Here is a 17,200-nt window from a genome sequence, read left to right on the forward strand (position 1 = left end):
AGTCAAACGGTGCCGTTGTTTGAAAAAAATTATGTATATTTGTTTCTTATAGTCAAACGGTGTCATCCTTTGAATCAGATGTTCGAAGGAGACTGTTCATGAACATGGATTGTTGGTATACCTGCACAATAGCTTTCTCTACAAGCCTACAAGCTTAGCTTTGGCTTAGCTTCCAACTAAGGCTAAGGGCATGGCATGTTCCCAAGCTAACTCTTGATAACCTCTGTTCACGCTCACGATGTTACTAGCACGGCTCAGCTTCTTTCCATGCTAGGTGAACTAAGCACAGGAGAAGCCTACAGGAAAGGAGATCTCGCTCTTTCCTTTCACCGGTCGGGATGTGCATCCTATCCTATAATAAGCAACTGGATGTATAGTCAAATGGTGTCACTGTTTTAAAAAAAATTTGGATTCGTCCTTGAATGAAAGCTAGGTAAGCAGACGGGTAGCGTTAGTGAGCAATTAGTTTACTATAGATCCAAATGGGACCAGGGGTATGTGGTTTCTCGTATAGGTACAAGTCAGGTCTGCATATATCTTACTTCCCAAACCCTCTTTCGCTGTACACCAAACTCGTTTAATTTGGTTTTTCAATGCATGGCTATTGTTTGTACATTTTCTACTAACTATAAATATTACAAAAAAGTTTACATGTATATATGTTTGAACTGAAAATCAACATTCCAAAACTGGCGCCTTGGGATTAGTGATAATTTTTTTTTTTACTGAATCCTACATATTTTATCTGTTTGTTTTAATGATGCACGAGTTTCTGCTACTAAAAAGTAAGGGTTGTTTGACGGTTGCTGAATGGTTTGGTGTAAAATGATTAAGAGACTTTCATGATATAGTGCAAAATGAAATATAATTATTTGGTAATTATTTACAACAAAATTAGGGTGCTGAATGGTTAAGGAAGACCCAGAATATAAAATCATTCAGAGGGTTTTAGAACCATTAAGAGACTTTTTTTTACCAAACAAGATTAATCTCTTAACGATTCAGAGCTGCCTCTTAATGGAACTATTAAGAGGTAAACAAACAACTCCTAAAACCAGTTTATTTTGAATATATATTTGATTTTGACATCATGTATATATTTAAACGCTTTTTGACAGATATTATTTAGATTGTAAAATCTCATAAAATACTAAAAAACAATTCAAAAATGTAATCAATTCTTTTTTTGTTGATTTCCCTATTTCAAACAAAGGAAACAAGATATAGGGTTAGATTAATTTTTACTTGTAAATTAAGAAACTTATATGACTGAACGAATAAGCCGTTTAAAACTTTAAATTATAAATAAACAACCCATTCGAGGAAGAAGTCTGTAAGGCCGGCGACCCAATTAACATTTTGTCTTTGTATTTTTTGAGCAGACTGTAAACGATTCAAACTTTTAACTACTTAAATTTGAGCTTGCTTATCTCGAGCTGAAGCTTTAATAATTCTTGATCTTAAACACAACATAAAACTTGTTTAACTTAATGAACCAAGCTTCATAAAACTAATATTTTACTCGACTCTTTCTAAAACTTGATTAAATTTTTGCCATTCAAAGCATGCATTTTTTCTTTATAAATGTTCATATGTTTATAAATCATATAATAAAGATATAAAAATCTTCGACCTTGAGCCAATAAATGAATTAATCAATCGTGAGTTTAAGCACAAAGACGAGCACCGAGCTCAGGTCGATGATTCAAAAAATATTCAAGTTCAAGCTGGAGCCTTACTTTGGAAATGTTATGTGAGCTCAAATAACCTACTACTTGGTTCATTTATACCCCTAGTGGTATGCATGTTGACTTGCCTTCCATAATTTTTTTTTAAATAAAGAAGTAAAAGTCAAAATCTCTAGAATAAATTGCATTTAACTTCAACAGATCCTTTACTTTAGAGATTTTATCATCAATTTTATTATTTAAATATTCAATAATTTTATGATCTCAATACACTTCTAATTTTTTGTATATAAAATAACGTTGATACAACTTCTTTTTGAAGTATATAATTTTTATATACAACAAATAGAACAAAATAAATTCACACCCCCTCCTCATGTTTGGTACGATGTAAACTCTTAACCTGTTAGAAAGCCAAAGACTCACATGCCGCTAGACCAAAAGGCCTTTTCATGATTTAAAAAACTCATTTCTCTCTCCTATCGAAAATCTTAGAGAATCCTCCATATTTAGAGTTTTCTTTGTGTTTCTTTATTTTAAAGAACAAAATAGGAAATCTGTTGAGTAGTACAAAGAACAAAAACTTTATTCTAGAGAATCTGCTGAAGATGGTATAAGTTGCAACCAAAGAAATCGTGGGAAATGCAAATAGAAATGGGAGTTGGGTAATTAAGGGATAATATTAATATAATGCAAACAAGCTAAGGTAGGTAGCTAACCAATGTCCAAAGATGCATCTTTTAATCTGGTTATAGTTACATGAAAATCACAAGAGGAAGAGGAGGGGAGTATGATGATATGACATGATATGATCCTAAATATTTTACTCTTAATTTAATTGCTCATAATTAATTATTAATTAAGGTGTATTTGGAGAAGGCTCCGTACCCGACACATGAGACGCTGCATCCTCTTTCGATATAGCCACGTAGTTCAAGGGTGCGATTGGCCTGGCACCGCTATCCCTCTTGCCTGACCTGCCTCCGTTTTGGTTCAGAGACAATCGTCTGTTTGGGGTTCCGTTGGCTGCACCCCCGTTCACACGTGGTCCAACAACCTTCTTTGCACTACTAAGAGGTCGAGCTGGGCTCGGTCTTGAACCGAATATTGCTTCTTGTTCCGTATTTAGCTGTTCATGGAATTTCTTTTGGTCCTGCCATCAACAAGTTCTAAATATAATAAGAATCGACCATAGGGTCATTGACCCGGCAGTACCTGAGTTACCAGTAGAGCCCAACCTTAGGCCATGGCTTCAAACCTCACTAAATTTGAGAATTGTGCGTGAAGATTTGCCGTATATAAATATTAGAGTAAGTTACATTTTTGGTCTCTATGCTTTTCAAAAAGACATTATTACCCTTGTATGCAAGTCACATGGAATGGAAATGGCAAGAAATCAAACAGTGTTTAGAGAGAGGGACCAATTCTGAGCATTTTTGTAAACCACAATGACTGAGTTGTGATTTTTAAACTGCAGGGACCAAAACCTGGGGAAAACCAAAGCACAGGGACCAAAAATGAAATTTACTCTAAATTATTATGTGCTTCAAAAAGAAGAGAGTAAATTATGTTTTTTCTGTCTTTGTGGTTTGTTAAAAATTGCTATTTTCGTTCCTATACTTTTGAAATTACGATTTTCATCTCAAGGGTTTACAATTTATTGTTGTTTTCGTCCTTATGTTTAACAATTTATTGCTACTTTCATCCTTGTGGTTTACAATTCATTGTTGGTTTAGTCCCTTGTACTTAAAGGTAGGAGTTAGCCTCCGCGATGAAAACCGCAATTTTGAAACCATGGACGAAAGTCGCGGTTGTTAAAAAACCACAGGGACAAATAATATAATTTAGAGGTTGTTTACCAACCGGTTACCCGGTAAGCGCTTACCACATTACCTTATCGGATGAAGATAGCAAGTACCGAGAATCTTACATGGTAAGAGCAATGCCAAGAACCGAGTCTTACCCGATAAGTGAAGGTGACAAATCTTACATGGTTATCACCTACCGGGCAAATTCTTGCATACGATGCCATTTTATGGACAAAAATCTTACCCGTTAAGGTAAGTGATATGATAGTGTTGAAACTTGGAACTTACTGGTAAGCGTTTACAGGGCTAGTGTTTGGGTAAACAGCCCCTTACTCGAGAAGATTAGAATGGGGGATTGAAACAGGAAAAGGTTGCAAGATTTTCCTACCCTCATCCTTCGTTTCTCTTCTTCTCTGTCATGCCGAAGCAAAGCATATTCATCTAGCATCGCAAGGAGTGGAACACCATCGTATGCAAAGGTAACTCCATGCTCCTCTTCCCATGCTCGAGTTTTGGCCACCAAGGAGTCAACAAGAGCTGCATACATAATACCAAAAAGAGTCAATGGCCCTGCCGTATCCAGGTTACCAGTATATCCCAATTTCCTTGCAGAGATCAAGGGTTCAGTATATAACGATTTTAAAGCGTCCAAAATTATAAGCATATATACGAAACGTTAAGCAGATGATCAAAAAATTTGTAAGAATCCGAGAGTAATCATAATCACTGCCATGCCAGCAGAGAATTGGAAAGTTTGCCTATTTACCTGGAATTTTGTTGACCAAAATTCTGGCCTTCTCGGCTCGCTTGAGATTTAAATGTGCGCCTCTGCTTGCATTATACCTGTTGTCATCCTGTTATGAAGAAGCTGAAACCATGAACATATTTGACAGCATAATTCTACAGGAACACCAAGAAAAGTCTTCTGATTTCTACATAACACAGAGTTCAGCTATCATATCGTACTAAACTATCGACTTCTACGGGTTAATCTTAGAGTTCTACATCAGCTAGAGTTGGACAATTTCTTCTCGATATATGTTGGAACCTCACTTCTCTCCTCGAAGGATCTTTTGGAGAGTAATCACATATTCTCACATGGTATCAGAGCCAAAATCTACCACTCTAGGGACTGACACTTTTGGGCAATTTGTACACATCTAGCCCCCTCCGGACATTAGCACAATATGTGTTTGTCTAGCCTCCATTGGAGGGGGCATGTTTGAGTCTCACATCAGCGAGACTCGGACCATTTTTGCTCTATATATTTTTGAACCTCGTTTCTCTCCTAAGTGATCTTTTGGAAAGCAATCTAATAGGATTCTTCATATTCTCACTTGGCATCAAAGTCAAGATCAACTCCTCTAGAGACTCGACACTTTTGGGGGCTCCACGTATTCTCAATATATTGGAACGTCACTTCTCTCCTCAAGGGCTCTTTTGGAGAATAATCTAATGGGGTTTCACATATTCTCACGGTTACTTTGCTAACTAAGATGAGAGTGAGAAAGAGAGAGATACCCTATTGTAATCGTCAAGCCAACTTTCTTCTTCACATGCCGACATCCATTTCTCGACCTTATCCAATATATCTTTCCTACTGATTGCCTCTTCTTTTGCTTTTATGATTTGATTATCCATGTCCACTAGCAACTCCGAAGGCTCGACATTCCCAGAATCAATGAGAGCCAAAATTTTCTCCCTAGCAGCCTGTGTGTCAATCTCTATGTGTGCACGTACAAAAATCTCTTCAAGTTCACCTTGTCTCTTCAAGGCAATCTCTTTCATTCTGCTAGCTTTAAGCTTATCTAGCCTTTCGGCTTCCACCTCAGCCTAGAGAACAAAAACAGGTAATTTTTCAAGAATTAGTAGCCATATTTCTTATTGTGTTCTTTAAAGAACAACTAAACTATGGTTGAGGCCCAGGGGGATAGGGATGTGGTGGGATATCCCATCTGCCCTGGGTTCAATTCCAGGCATCCACAACAATTGTGGCCACTGAGTTTATCAGAGTTAATGCCTTACAGTCGCAATTTGCTGGAATTAGTCTGGGCATAGCCCGGGACACCCTTCCAAAAACAACTAAACTAGTGCTTGTGATACCTGTTCAATCAAATCTAGAGCAAGAGCACCTGGAACAGTTACTTCATCCACTGAAGCCGATATGTTACAGGTAACATGATCAAACAAGCTGCGTTCTTCTTCAGATGTATCCATCAAATTCCAAAGATCAATTAGCTGAGTTGCTAACTCTTGAAGCTGCAGAAAAGAAAGAAAGACATGTCAGATGATTGAGGTGGCTATGAATTGATGGAAATGTCCATATAAGTCAAATTCTTTTATACAATCTACAACGTGCAAATGGACTAATGTTGTGTTATCGAAACCCTTTTTACGAAGGAAAAGAAAGGGAGGGAAAGTGAGGGAAAGGGAAGGAAATTAAAAAAAAAAACCGTGTTCTTAAAACTTTCTAGAAGAGGAAGGAAAGGAAAAGGAATGAAAATAATAAGTTTCCTCCCAAATGTGGGAGGAAAGGAGTGGAAAGGGAAGGAAAGGAAAGACATTGATCTTTTAAAAAAATTATTAAAATTACAAAACTACCCAATCTTTCATTCTAAAGTATATTTGTTTAAAGGGTATATTGGTAAAAATGACATCTTTCCTTTCCTTTCTCTCCTGTCAAGAACATGAAAAATTATTTTCTTTTTTTCCCTTTCTCCTTTTCATTCCCTTTCAAGAACACAAATAAAAAAAAATTCTTTTCCCCTCCTTTTCTCTCTCTCCCTTTTTTTTCCTTCCCTTCCCCTTCTTTTCTTTTCTTTTCTTTTCTCCCCAATTTCGAGAATGCAGCGTAAATGCAGACGGATTCTGTATTGGTTGTGTGCAGGAATATTCAAAATGTAACATGAACTGAACAGTTCTGATGAGATCCTCACGGAAGAAATAAAGAGGTGCAAGATGTTGTACCTTCTTCAACCGTTGCTTCTTATCTTCTTTTAAAGCTAAGACGGTCTTAGCAAGCCTAGCTAGTGTGCCATTGCTTATGCTTTTAGACTGTACACCAGTTGCATCATTTAGGCTTGGATGAACCTCTGTCACTGTACTGTAAAAGTCGATCCCAAGGACAGCGCAAAGATCATGTACAGTGCTTACAAATTCCAGGACCTTGTGTAATCTATCGCTCTGCCAAATCGAACAAGATATCAACATTACATATCTCACAGGCAACGATATTGGGGAAGTTGACCAAAATACTCAATCTCCCCGGCCAACTTCACTTTTTAGCCACTTTTTCAATTGAATTCCCATTTTAGCTGGAGTTTATGCAAATGTCTTACGCATTTGGTAAAGTCAATTTTCAGATTAAGAAAAAAGAATTTGTGTAAAAGATTCAGATTTTGCGTAAGGATTCAAATTTTTGCACAAAGAATCCTTAACCATATGTGCAAGGAATTTTTTTTTTCATTTTTCTAGAAATCAGTCTTTATGCAAATGCGTAATGCATTCTGTGTAAAAACCGTCTATTTTGGAAAGAGGCTCTGAAAAGTGGCTAAAAAGTGAATTTGATTGATGATATTGACTATTTCAGTCAATTTCCTAGCGATATTGCCCAGTGTTATATCTAACTAACAGGTGGCTAAGATATTGAGGTAAAGTTATACCTTCTCTTTCTGGAGTTCTTGCAGCTGGTCATGAAATTCATCCAACTTCTTCAAGGATAGGTCAGACTCGTCAACTGTTGGGCTTCCTGCCTGCTGATTACTCCCTGCAATTTCTCCGCATATTTTTTGTATTTGTGTTTGTACATCCAAAAACTCTTTTATCCTCTCTTCCTTCTGCTTCCACAATTGTTCTAGGGCTGGTGCAATAGCAGCAAGTTGTTCCTTAATGGTTCCTGATGTCTTTTCAGGCTACATATCAAACCACAAGATACAGAAAAGGGCATCCCAAATTATAAATACTACAGTCCACTTCTGAAGTTCCGGAAAAGAACTAAACCCTACAAACTGAAGGTCACGAGTTACATACAATTCCAAGAAATGTTTTCTCTCCAAGGGATGCAAGAAGAGTTGAGAGTTCAAGTTTAGCATCCGCCAGTGTCTGAAGAAGGTGTGCCCTTGACTTTGCAGCCTGGTCAACTTTCCTCTTGTATACATCCAAACAATCTTGCTCTAACTGAAGAAGCATCTTATCCCTTTCCTCGTCGCTTTCACCAACCTCATCCCAAATTTTCTGCATTCATATGGAAATTTTCACTCGATGGTCAATTTGGAAAGCACGAAAGTTAACCTTCCCATAAACATCATCAATCACTTCATTCTAATAGAGATTCTGTGAGCATAAGAAAAGACAAAATCTCTTAACTATGAAATTAGTAGAAACTACCATGTGAAATCACATTTCACCTGCAATTGATGCAGTAAGGTACCACATGTTGTTTCTCCAATTAGAGGATTTTGAACATCCACTTCTGCCATTTAGTATCACCTCAACCTAGCCTGCATCAACAGCTAGGAATCAAAATCTATTCAAGATATTAATGTTCATAATGGCTAACCTATTGACTGTACTTGATTAACACATTGTTAGGACAATTAACCTGGTCACCAAATATTGATGAAATCAAAATTAGAGAAACATTGATGTTCACTTAGATAGATTCCCTACCAGAAGGAATAGCCCTGATTAAACGTTCGCATGGCATCAATTATAGGTTGTTTCATACTTTTCTAGTTTTATACCAATATATAATTCTCTTTAAGAGTTTGGAGCCTTGTAAATCTCTGAACGTTTGTGTAGAACACACTAGATACACAATTGCATCATAACCTGCACTGGGACAAAATGCATATCTACAAAATTGTCATAATTTACATTGTTCAAGCTATAACAACAATCGGTCACTGAAAGGATTTCTATCTTCAAAACATGTACAAATTTTAACAAATTGCAGGATATCAATATCAGTCAAATGAACCAACACAAATGGGCACATAAAAACAAAATTGATTAAAAAAATGATAATAAAATCCACAAGTTCATTTTCACTCAAACCTTCTCCACTAAACAAAAAAAATGATAATAAAATCCTGTATTCCAAAAATCAATATCTCAAATCATGGAAAAACACATGTCTCTCACTAACGCAATTCACCTCCCTCAATTCTCGATAATACACAAAATGTACACCAATCTATGACCAATTAACACTGAGTTTGAACATTTTCAGCTTCTTACAAACTTCAAAAGTTGCAGATCTCGAATAAGCTCCGACTTCAAGTCGATGCGAGAAAAAAAAAAAACAGTGTACTCAAGGTATCAAAAGTGTACAAAAAACAAGTACATTCATATTAAGGATGAAACAGGGAAGAACTGCTTATAAAGATCGTACACTGGATTAGGTTTTGTTAAGCTTTTGTGGTCACAGATCTGTCCAGTCTCGATGTTTTCTGCTGTCGAGATGAAGACGAAGAGAGAGAGAGCGAGAGAGAGATGTCACTGGTGTCTTGAATAGTTTGATATATGTGCACCCGTGTTTTCTGAATTATTTACGGGAGTGGCATTCCAATGTAAGAAAATGACGAATTTGCCCTTGAATAGTTTGACCGGTTAATACACGACCCACAGACTTTTGACTCATCCGTGATAGACGGAACGGGTACAAATTAAATAAGCTCTTAAAAGCGTTTGCTGCAATCTATTTTAAGGGCGAAAAATCAATTGTTTTTTTACCTCTTAATAATTTTATTAAGAGACAGTTTTTGAATCGTTAAAAGGTAGATCTTGTTTGGTAAAAAAAATGTCTTTTTTTTAATGGTTTTAAAATCTCTGAATGATCTTGTATTATGAGTCTTCCTTAATCATTCAGCGTCCTGATTTCATTGTAAATAATTACCAAACAATTATATTTCATTTTGGACTATATAATAAGAGTCTCTTAATCATTTTGCTCCAAACCATTCAACAACTGTCAAATAGTCCCTTAGTCATTTTCTTTTAAATTTTCAAAAATATCATGACCATCATAAATGACACCTACTTGACTTGTAGATGAGCTAAAACACAAAAATAAATCACTTTTCACCCACTTGTGGAAGTGCCAACGGACCTGGGTGAGAAGTGATTCTTTTATGTCTTTTAGTTTCTCCACAAGTCACGAATGTGCCACTTACGAATGTAGTGATATTTTGGAAATCTTCGAAGAAAAATGGGTAAAAGATTATGATATTTTGTGTGTGTATATATATACACATAATGATATTAATTAATCACCATTCATTACAAAAAGAAGATCGCAAATCCATGTTTTATAGGAGACCTTACGATGTTTTCTCGAATTTGGAGATAAAAGAAAAGAAAGAGAGGGAACATAAAAGAATTTTTCTATTTGTGTTATCGAAAGTGAAAGAAAAGAAAACAGTTTTTCATATTATTGAACAAGAGAAAAAAGGAAAGCAAACATGTCATTTTTTTTATTAACCTGGATATTCAACCTGCTATGCGAGCCGACTAATCCCAGGACGACTACCTGCTTTGCAGATAGCCTGGAGTCATCTCATTTGAACCTCCGTGGCCACAAGGGGGTTTTTATTCCTCCTTGAATTTGAACCCGAGACCTCCTGGTACTTTTGATCTTTAGAGTCAAGCTCAAACCAATCAGACACCACCCTTGTGGTTAAAACATGTCATATTTACGAACATACCATTTAAAATCATATCAATTAAAATAAAAGATCGGGTAGTTTTGTAATTTTAACAATTTTTTAAATAATCTTAATTTATTTACATTTCCTCCCACGTTTGGGAGAAATTTTTTGGAATGGAACTAATCATTATTTTCCTCTCTTTTCCTTTCATTTCTCTTCTAAAAAAAGTTTCGAGAATATGAGTTTTTCTACTTTCCCTCCCCTTTCTTCCATTTCCTTCGTAAAATGAGTTATGAGAATGCAATATTAGAGATTTGTCCACATTTAGAAATTTCCATCTCATCTCTCTTTTTCTCTCTATCTTAACATAGCTATACTGCCTTATAAACCAGATTTATCAAAAGTCGTAAAAACAATTTTTAATACACAAAATACTATACATTTATACATAAAGTCTTAAAAACAACTCATAATGCAATATATACTACTACTTTATGCATTGAGTCTTAAAATATCTTAATTTACAATTAAAATAACATATAGTACGAGTTATGAATGCACATTATTACCTTTTATTTTTATGTTTCCGAGATACTTTTGACACATTTCACTCATGTCTTCACCCTCTCATATATACCTCTATGTCTTCCCCTCATCCCCCAAGGTGAGATTCAAATTGATATTCACCATGAGTTATTAAAAGTTCTCTCATTCAATTGTTCTAGGACTCTCGGTCTCGCTCTTGATTCTTTGCTCTTGGTGTAAATCGAATACATTTGTGGAGTCGTTTATATATGTTGCACTCTAAATATATTGAATTTTAAATTTTCATACAATTTTTTTCATCGATAGACTGTAATTGGAACCATAACTCTTATTTATTCAAATAATATTAATATGTAAAGACCAAGTGTAACTTATATCATCATTAAATCTGCTCTAATACAACCAGTGAAACTTCAAAATCGTTAAAATTCACGGCTCCCGCCGCATTGCATGGGTACACAACTAGTCATTTTATCATAACTGTTAAATCAAAAAAAAAAATCACAAATCTTCAAATTTTCATATTTTAATATAATTGTTGGAGATACTCTTAAAGAAGAGTTCTATATAGTACTTGGAGGTCCCATATTCAAATTCAAAAAGGAATAAAAACCCCTTTATGGCCACGGAAGTTCAAATGTGGTGACTCGGACTACCCGCAAAGTAGATGGTCGTCATGAGATTAATCACCTCGCATAACGGGTTGAATATACGTAATGTCGGAAATGCAAAAGTAATTCAATGTTTTTTTTTGGATTAACTTGGATATCCAACCCGCTATGCGAGCTGACTAATCCCAGGACGACCACCTGCTTTGCAGATAACCCGGAGTCATCGCATTTGAACCTCCATGGTCACAAGGGGATTTTTATTCCAGTAATTCAATGTTTTTTTAGTAGCATTATTGTTCTTAAAACTAATAATTAACAATTTAGTGACGTGTTACAAATTAAACAAATACATTTAAAATATTATGAAATAAAATGCTTATTGATTTGTAAATTGACCCCAAATCTTTGAAATTGGTGGGTCTCCACGCCCAATATCCTTAACGTGGCATAAACCATTGTGTGTTTAGGAAAACCAAATATACCATTTGTTGTATTGAAGAATAAATTACATAATTAGCCCTTGTGGTTTCGGAAAACTCTAAATATTACCATCATTTATGAAAAAATACACTAGTGCCTTTAAGGTTTTGATCTACTTACCACTAAAACAAATTTGGGTTTATATGACACCCTCAATCTCTAAGTGTCCCAATAGACCGTTTTATATAACATAATTTATAGAACCAAAACATAAAACGTCATAATTAAAGGTGTTGTAATAGTTTTATATGATGCTTTTGGATATCTTAACAAGTTTTTAAGAACATTTGTAATATAAAGTGTCACATTAGCAACTTTATAAGACATTTTTGAGAAATTGTCCTATAAACTCAATTTTTTATAAAACACTTGTTTTTATGGGACATTTTTTTCAAATAGTGTTCTATAAAGTTGATAATGAGACGCTTTATATTAAAAGTGTCCTAAAAAACTTATTACGACATCAAAAAACGTTATATAAACTTAATACAACACAATTAGATAGAACATTTTATTTTTGTTGTTCATATAAACTAAGTCCTATAAAGAGGTCTATTAGGACGCTTAGAATTCGGAAATGTCCTATAAATCCAATTTTGTCGTAGTGTACGTCTATGGTACCTAACTAGCCAACTCTATCAAAGGTCTGTTTGTTAACAGCTTAATAAGTTTAACGAGATTCGTAACTTATTAAGTCACGTAGGTATACATAACTGTCTGTGGGTTGTTTAATGATATGAAAAATGACTTATTGAGTAAGCTTCTACGGTTGAAACTTTATATAGAAAGTCAAGTTTTTTTCTTCAAATTTGTTCATCCCAATTAAAAGAATTATCCTTTCATCTATGAAAAAACTCCCACAAAATAAAAACATTCTCAATATATACAAATAGATTAATCCATACATACGACTTTACTCATACATGACTTAATATAAAGTTTAAATTACATGAAAAGGTAAAGTACTTTAACTTGATTTCTATTTATGGTAACATACTTTCAAAACTTTTATTTTGGTATCTAAGAATACTCGGTTAACTGGTTGAAGCATTAACTCTTTCTTCTAACAAACTACAATACATAAACATGTCAGCAAATAATACTGAGTTGGATACCACATCACTCACGACATCAACATAGTAACCAATTAATGTTTCAACCGGTTACACAAATACTTAAATATTTAAAACTTTACATCTTATGTACCAAAATGAAGTTTTGAAAGTCCGTTACCCGAAATAGTAATCAAATTAAAGTACATTATTTTTTTTATACAATTTTCCCTAATATAGAATCAACCAATAACATCTAATGCATCTATTAGGTGCCACTCACCTAAGAATCATGTCCATCTGTTAAAAAATAATGGGTTGTTTGACAGTTGCTGAATTATTTGGTGCAGAATGGTTAAGAGACTCTTATAATATAATACAAAATGAAATATAATTGTTTGATAATTATTCAGAATAAAATTAAAGTGTTGAATGGTTAACAGATACCTAAAATACAAAACCCTTCAGAGTGTTTTAGAACTATTAAGAGACAAAAAAATTTTTTGCCAAACAATATTCATCTTTTAACGATTCAGATATTGTCTTTTAATGAAACCATTAAGAGGTAAACAAACAACCCCTAAATAAATTTTAATTTGTTAATTTCCTAAACCATAGGGACCATTTATGTATTATACTCAGGAAATAAATATACATGTTTTAGTGACCTTGCGTGTAAAATCTGATGAACTCTTAATGTTGTGGTTGGAAGTGGGGACAGGACAAGATACAGAGGGAAAATCTTATCAATAATTAATTTATTGTGGTGGGCTCCACTTGTTTCTTTTTTAAGTAAACTATAAATTTGGCTTGTGAGGTTGGTCAAAAATAACAATGTTTTTCGTACAATTTTAAAATTACAAGATGGTAATCGTGATTTATAAAAACATGTGATTTTAAACGTTTTCGTTATTTTATCCATTTTTTTAAATCTTTTATCAATCAAAATCCACTGGGACTGTCTTTTTAATATAAAAACAGATAAGCAATTTATATTACACGTGATTTTTTTTGGCGATATATAACAAAAAAATATATATATAATGTTCATACGAGTACACACGTTTCAAGGAAATTATCAAAAAATAATTATTTTATACATTGTACATTAACAAAATTATCACTTTCTAAAACTTTTTAATAAAATGACCACTAGGACAATTTTGACTATAAGGTACGGATGAGTCTCATATGTATATCATTTGGGAGGACAAAAATCAGTTATTATATCTGAAAAATGGGAAAATCGGCCTCAAAAAGTGAAAATCTCCCATGGAGTCAATTTTGACTTCTATTTCGTCTTCTAATGAAGACAACTTATGATGCAACGATTAGACACAACAATGACGATTTGATAAGACATAGGGTGATTTTTATTGGTATTTTGTCTTTTTTATGACCAAATATAATATACATAAATATTGTAATATTCTCTATAAAATTGTAGTGATTTAAACACTTTTATTCTCACAACCATTAACCCGTCACTTTGAACACATAACATACATGGAACCATTATCACTTTGACGTTATTTCATATTTGTGTTAAGGGTTGTGATGGTAGATTGTGTTTAAAGGTTAAGGGTTGTGAGAGTATAAGTGTTTGAATCACTAAAATTTTATAGAGGATACTATAAGATTTATATATATACTACATTTTGTCCTAAAAAAGACAAACACCAATGAAAATCGCCCTCGATGTTTCGTCAAATCGTCATTGATGTGTCAAATCGTTACGTCATAAGTTATCATCGTTTTGAAGAATTTTTTAAAGTTTCTTGATTAATTCACAAAGTTTTCAAAAAAAATTCATTTTTAGTAAAATACGATTTTTGTCCTTATGGTCTGTTAATGATTTCAATTTTTATCTATGTGAATTGTCATTTTTGTCCTTATAGTTTGCAATTTATTTTGTTCCTGAAACTAATTTCTACCTATAAGTACAAGGGATCAAAACAGTAAAGAATTGTAAACTAGAAAGACAAAAACAATAATAGATCGTAAATCATAAAAATAAAACTAATAAAGAATTACAAATCCTAGGGACGAAAATGATAATTTCTAAATCGTAGGGATGAAAACCGTAAATTTTTTAACAAATCACACCAACGAAAATTGTAATCTACTTTTCCTTTCTTTAAGAAAAGAGAGGGGGAATAGGGATGGGTTGAAAGACAGAAGCATCAGAAACGTGGACCGGTGTGTATTCCAATATTCCTTCTGAACCGGAGGTAAACCGGGCCTGGTGGGATCGGGGTTTGTTTCTATGTGCATGTAATTGTAACCCATGCAGTGGGACATGTTGTCCAGGTGTTCCTCACATGCAATTTGGACTCATTCTTCTAATCATCACTGCTCTTCAATCATTTATTGGATAAATCTTGCACCAATTTTTTAAAAATAAATTTGTATTTTTTTTTTAATCTTAAAAAATATTATTTCAAAAAACATGTTTAATAATATTATGAGGCCGTTTACCAAACGTTTATTCGGGTAAACATTTATTAAATAACATTATCTTATCGGATGAATATGATAATTACTAAGAATCTTACTCGGTAAGAGCAAAGACAAGTACCGAAAATCTTACACTGTAAGCGAAAGTGATGACTCTTACCACTGTTAGCGTTTACGGATAAATTGTTGCATTTGATACCATTTTGGTATATTAAAATCTTACCCGGTAAGTAAGTGATAATGTTGAATTTTGTCGGTAATCACTTACCTGGGTAAGCGTTTAGTAAACGGCCTCATATATCCATGTACATAATTTTTATTTTTATTTGTATATAAATGTCCAATTTAAAAAATATATATATAACTAAGGGGCTGTTTACCAAATTTTGTATTAAGTCCTGTATGGATAAATTTGTCTGTCTGGATAAATTTGTCTGTTTAGATAAATTTATGTTGTTGTTTACTTTTCTATCTGAATCAACAGTCTGAATAACAGAAATGACCAATTTACCCCTTGAAAAAAACCCAAGAACAAAACCTGCATCTCCAAAAACCCAAGAACAAAAACCCAAGACCAAAACCTGCATCTCCTTCCTGAAATCGAAACCCTGCATCTCCTTCGTGAATGGTTGCTTCTCTCCTCATCTCTCTCGACTTCGATGCATCACCAAGAACAAAACCTGCATCTCCAAAAACCCAAGAACAAAAACCCAAGACAAAACCTGCATCTCCTTCCTGAAATCGAAACCCTGCATCTCCTTCGCGAATGGTTGCTTCTCTCCTCATCTCTCTCGACTTCGATGCATCACCAAGAACAAAACCCCAAAATCGAAATCCTAATACCCAAAATCGAAACCCCAATCTCCAAAAGCAATGACCTGTTTGAACTCTCCTGCGTCACCAAAATCGATTTGAAGTTTCTTCAAATTTGGGATTCACTTTCATCAATCTTTTATGGTTTTTCCTCATGTGGGTTTGTTGATRTTTTTTCATTACCTRTTTGAACTCCCCTGCAACACCAAAATCGACTTGAAGTTTCTTCAAACTTGGGTCTTTTAATGGTTTTTCCTCATGTGGGTTTGTTAGTTTTTCTTCGAGATGGAGGAGAAGAGGCCTTCAATTAGGGCAGTCGATCGATGGAGAAAAGGGCTGTTGGATCGATGGAGAAGAGATGTGCGATCGATGGAGGAGAAGGGTAGGGCAGTCTTTTGGCCGGCTTAATCTGGACAAGTTCCTTCTTCCATCTGGGCGAATAAGCCCATTTCTGAGCGATTAAGCCCAAAATAAACAGCCTAGAAAGTCTGTGCGAATAAGCCCATTTATCCACTAAGCTCATTAAGCCACAAGTAAACAGGCCCTAAATTTAATGTACAAATATTTAAGAATTGTGGATGAAGAGACATAAATTAAATAGGGGTAAGATTGTCATTTGTTTAACTAAAAAGTGTAATAATCATATATATCTGACATTGTGTTCCATTTTTATATTATGTTGGGACGAAGATAATATATATTAGGGGTATCAGAACTATCAATCTTACATTCTCATTTTAATTGCAGACTGTCAGTAACCTAGTTCAGTTAAACTAAGGTTTGATTTAGATTTTAGAGTTTGATTCCAGGGATTTTGTATCTCAAATCCTGTTGGCTGTTTGAGATACGAACTCATTATTCATTTATATACTTTTTGGAATTTGTGTATGATGTAGGGTTTTGATACTGAATGTTTGTGTTTGGACTAAATTGCCCTTCTGTGAGGGGCACATGATGGACTTAATAAACACTAACCCAAGAGTGTTAACTCAATGTACATTTTTGTTATATAAAACACGAAATAAGGACCAATGATATACTTAATGAGTTCTGTAAACTGCTTTTTTCCGCTAAAAATAAGCTAGCTTATAAACTATA

General features: G+C 34.2%; 1 protein-coding gene across 1 annotated transcript; it reads right to left on the minus strand.

The window, feature by feature from the left end:
- Positions 1 to 2,324: 2,324 nt before the first annotated feature.
- On the minus strand, positions 2,325 to 9,012 carry LOC112514684 (65-kDa microtubule-associated protein 1-like). The gene is made up of 10 exons (XM_025121278.1): positions 8,889 to 9,012; positions 7,903 to 7,995; positions 7,526 to 7,729; positions 7,159 to 7,407; positions 6,464 to 6,679; positions 5,600 to 5,755; positions 5,018 to 5,329; positions 4,263 to 4,350; positions 3,885 to 4,033; positions 2,325 to 2,841 (listed from the first exon to the last, which is right to left on the minus strand). The coding sequence occupies exons 2-10, from the start codon at positions 7,972 to 7,974 to the stop codon at positions 2,548 to 2,550; spliced, it is 1,740 nt and encodes a 579-aa protein (XP_024977046.1). The 5' UTR covers positions 7,975 to 7,995; positions 8,889 to 9,012; the 3' UTR covers positions 2,325 to 2,547.
- Positions 9,013 to 17,200: the final 8,188 nt, after the last annotated feature.

The sequence above is a fragment of the Cynara cardunculus genome (assembly GCF_001531365.2).
Source record: "Cynara cardunculus var. scolymus isolate 2C chromosome LG 6, CcrdV1, whole genome shotgun sequence".
Taxonomy (NCBI): domain Eukaryota; kingdom Viridiplantae; phylum Streptophyta; class Magnoliopsida; order Asterales; family Asteraceae; genus Cynara; species Cynara cardunculus.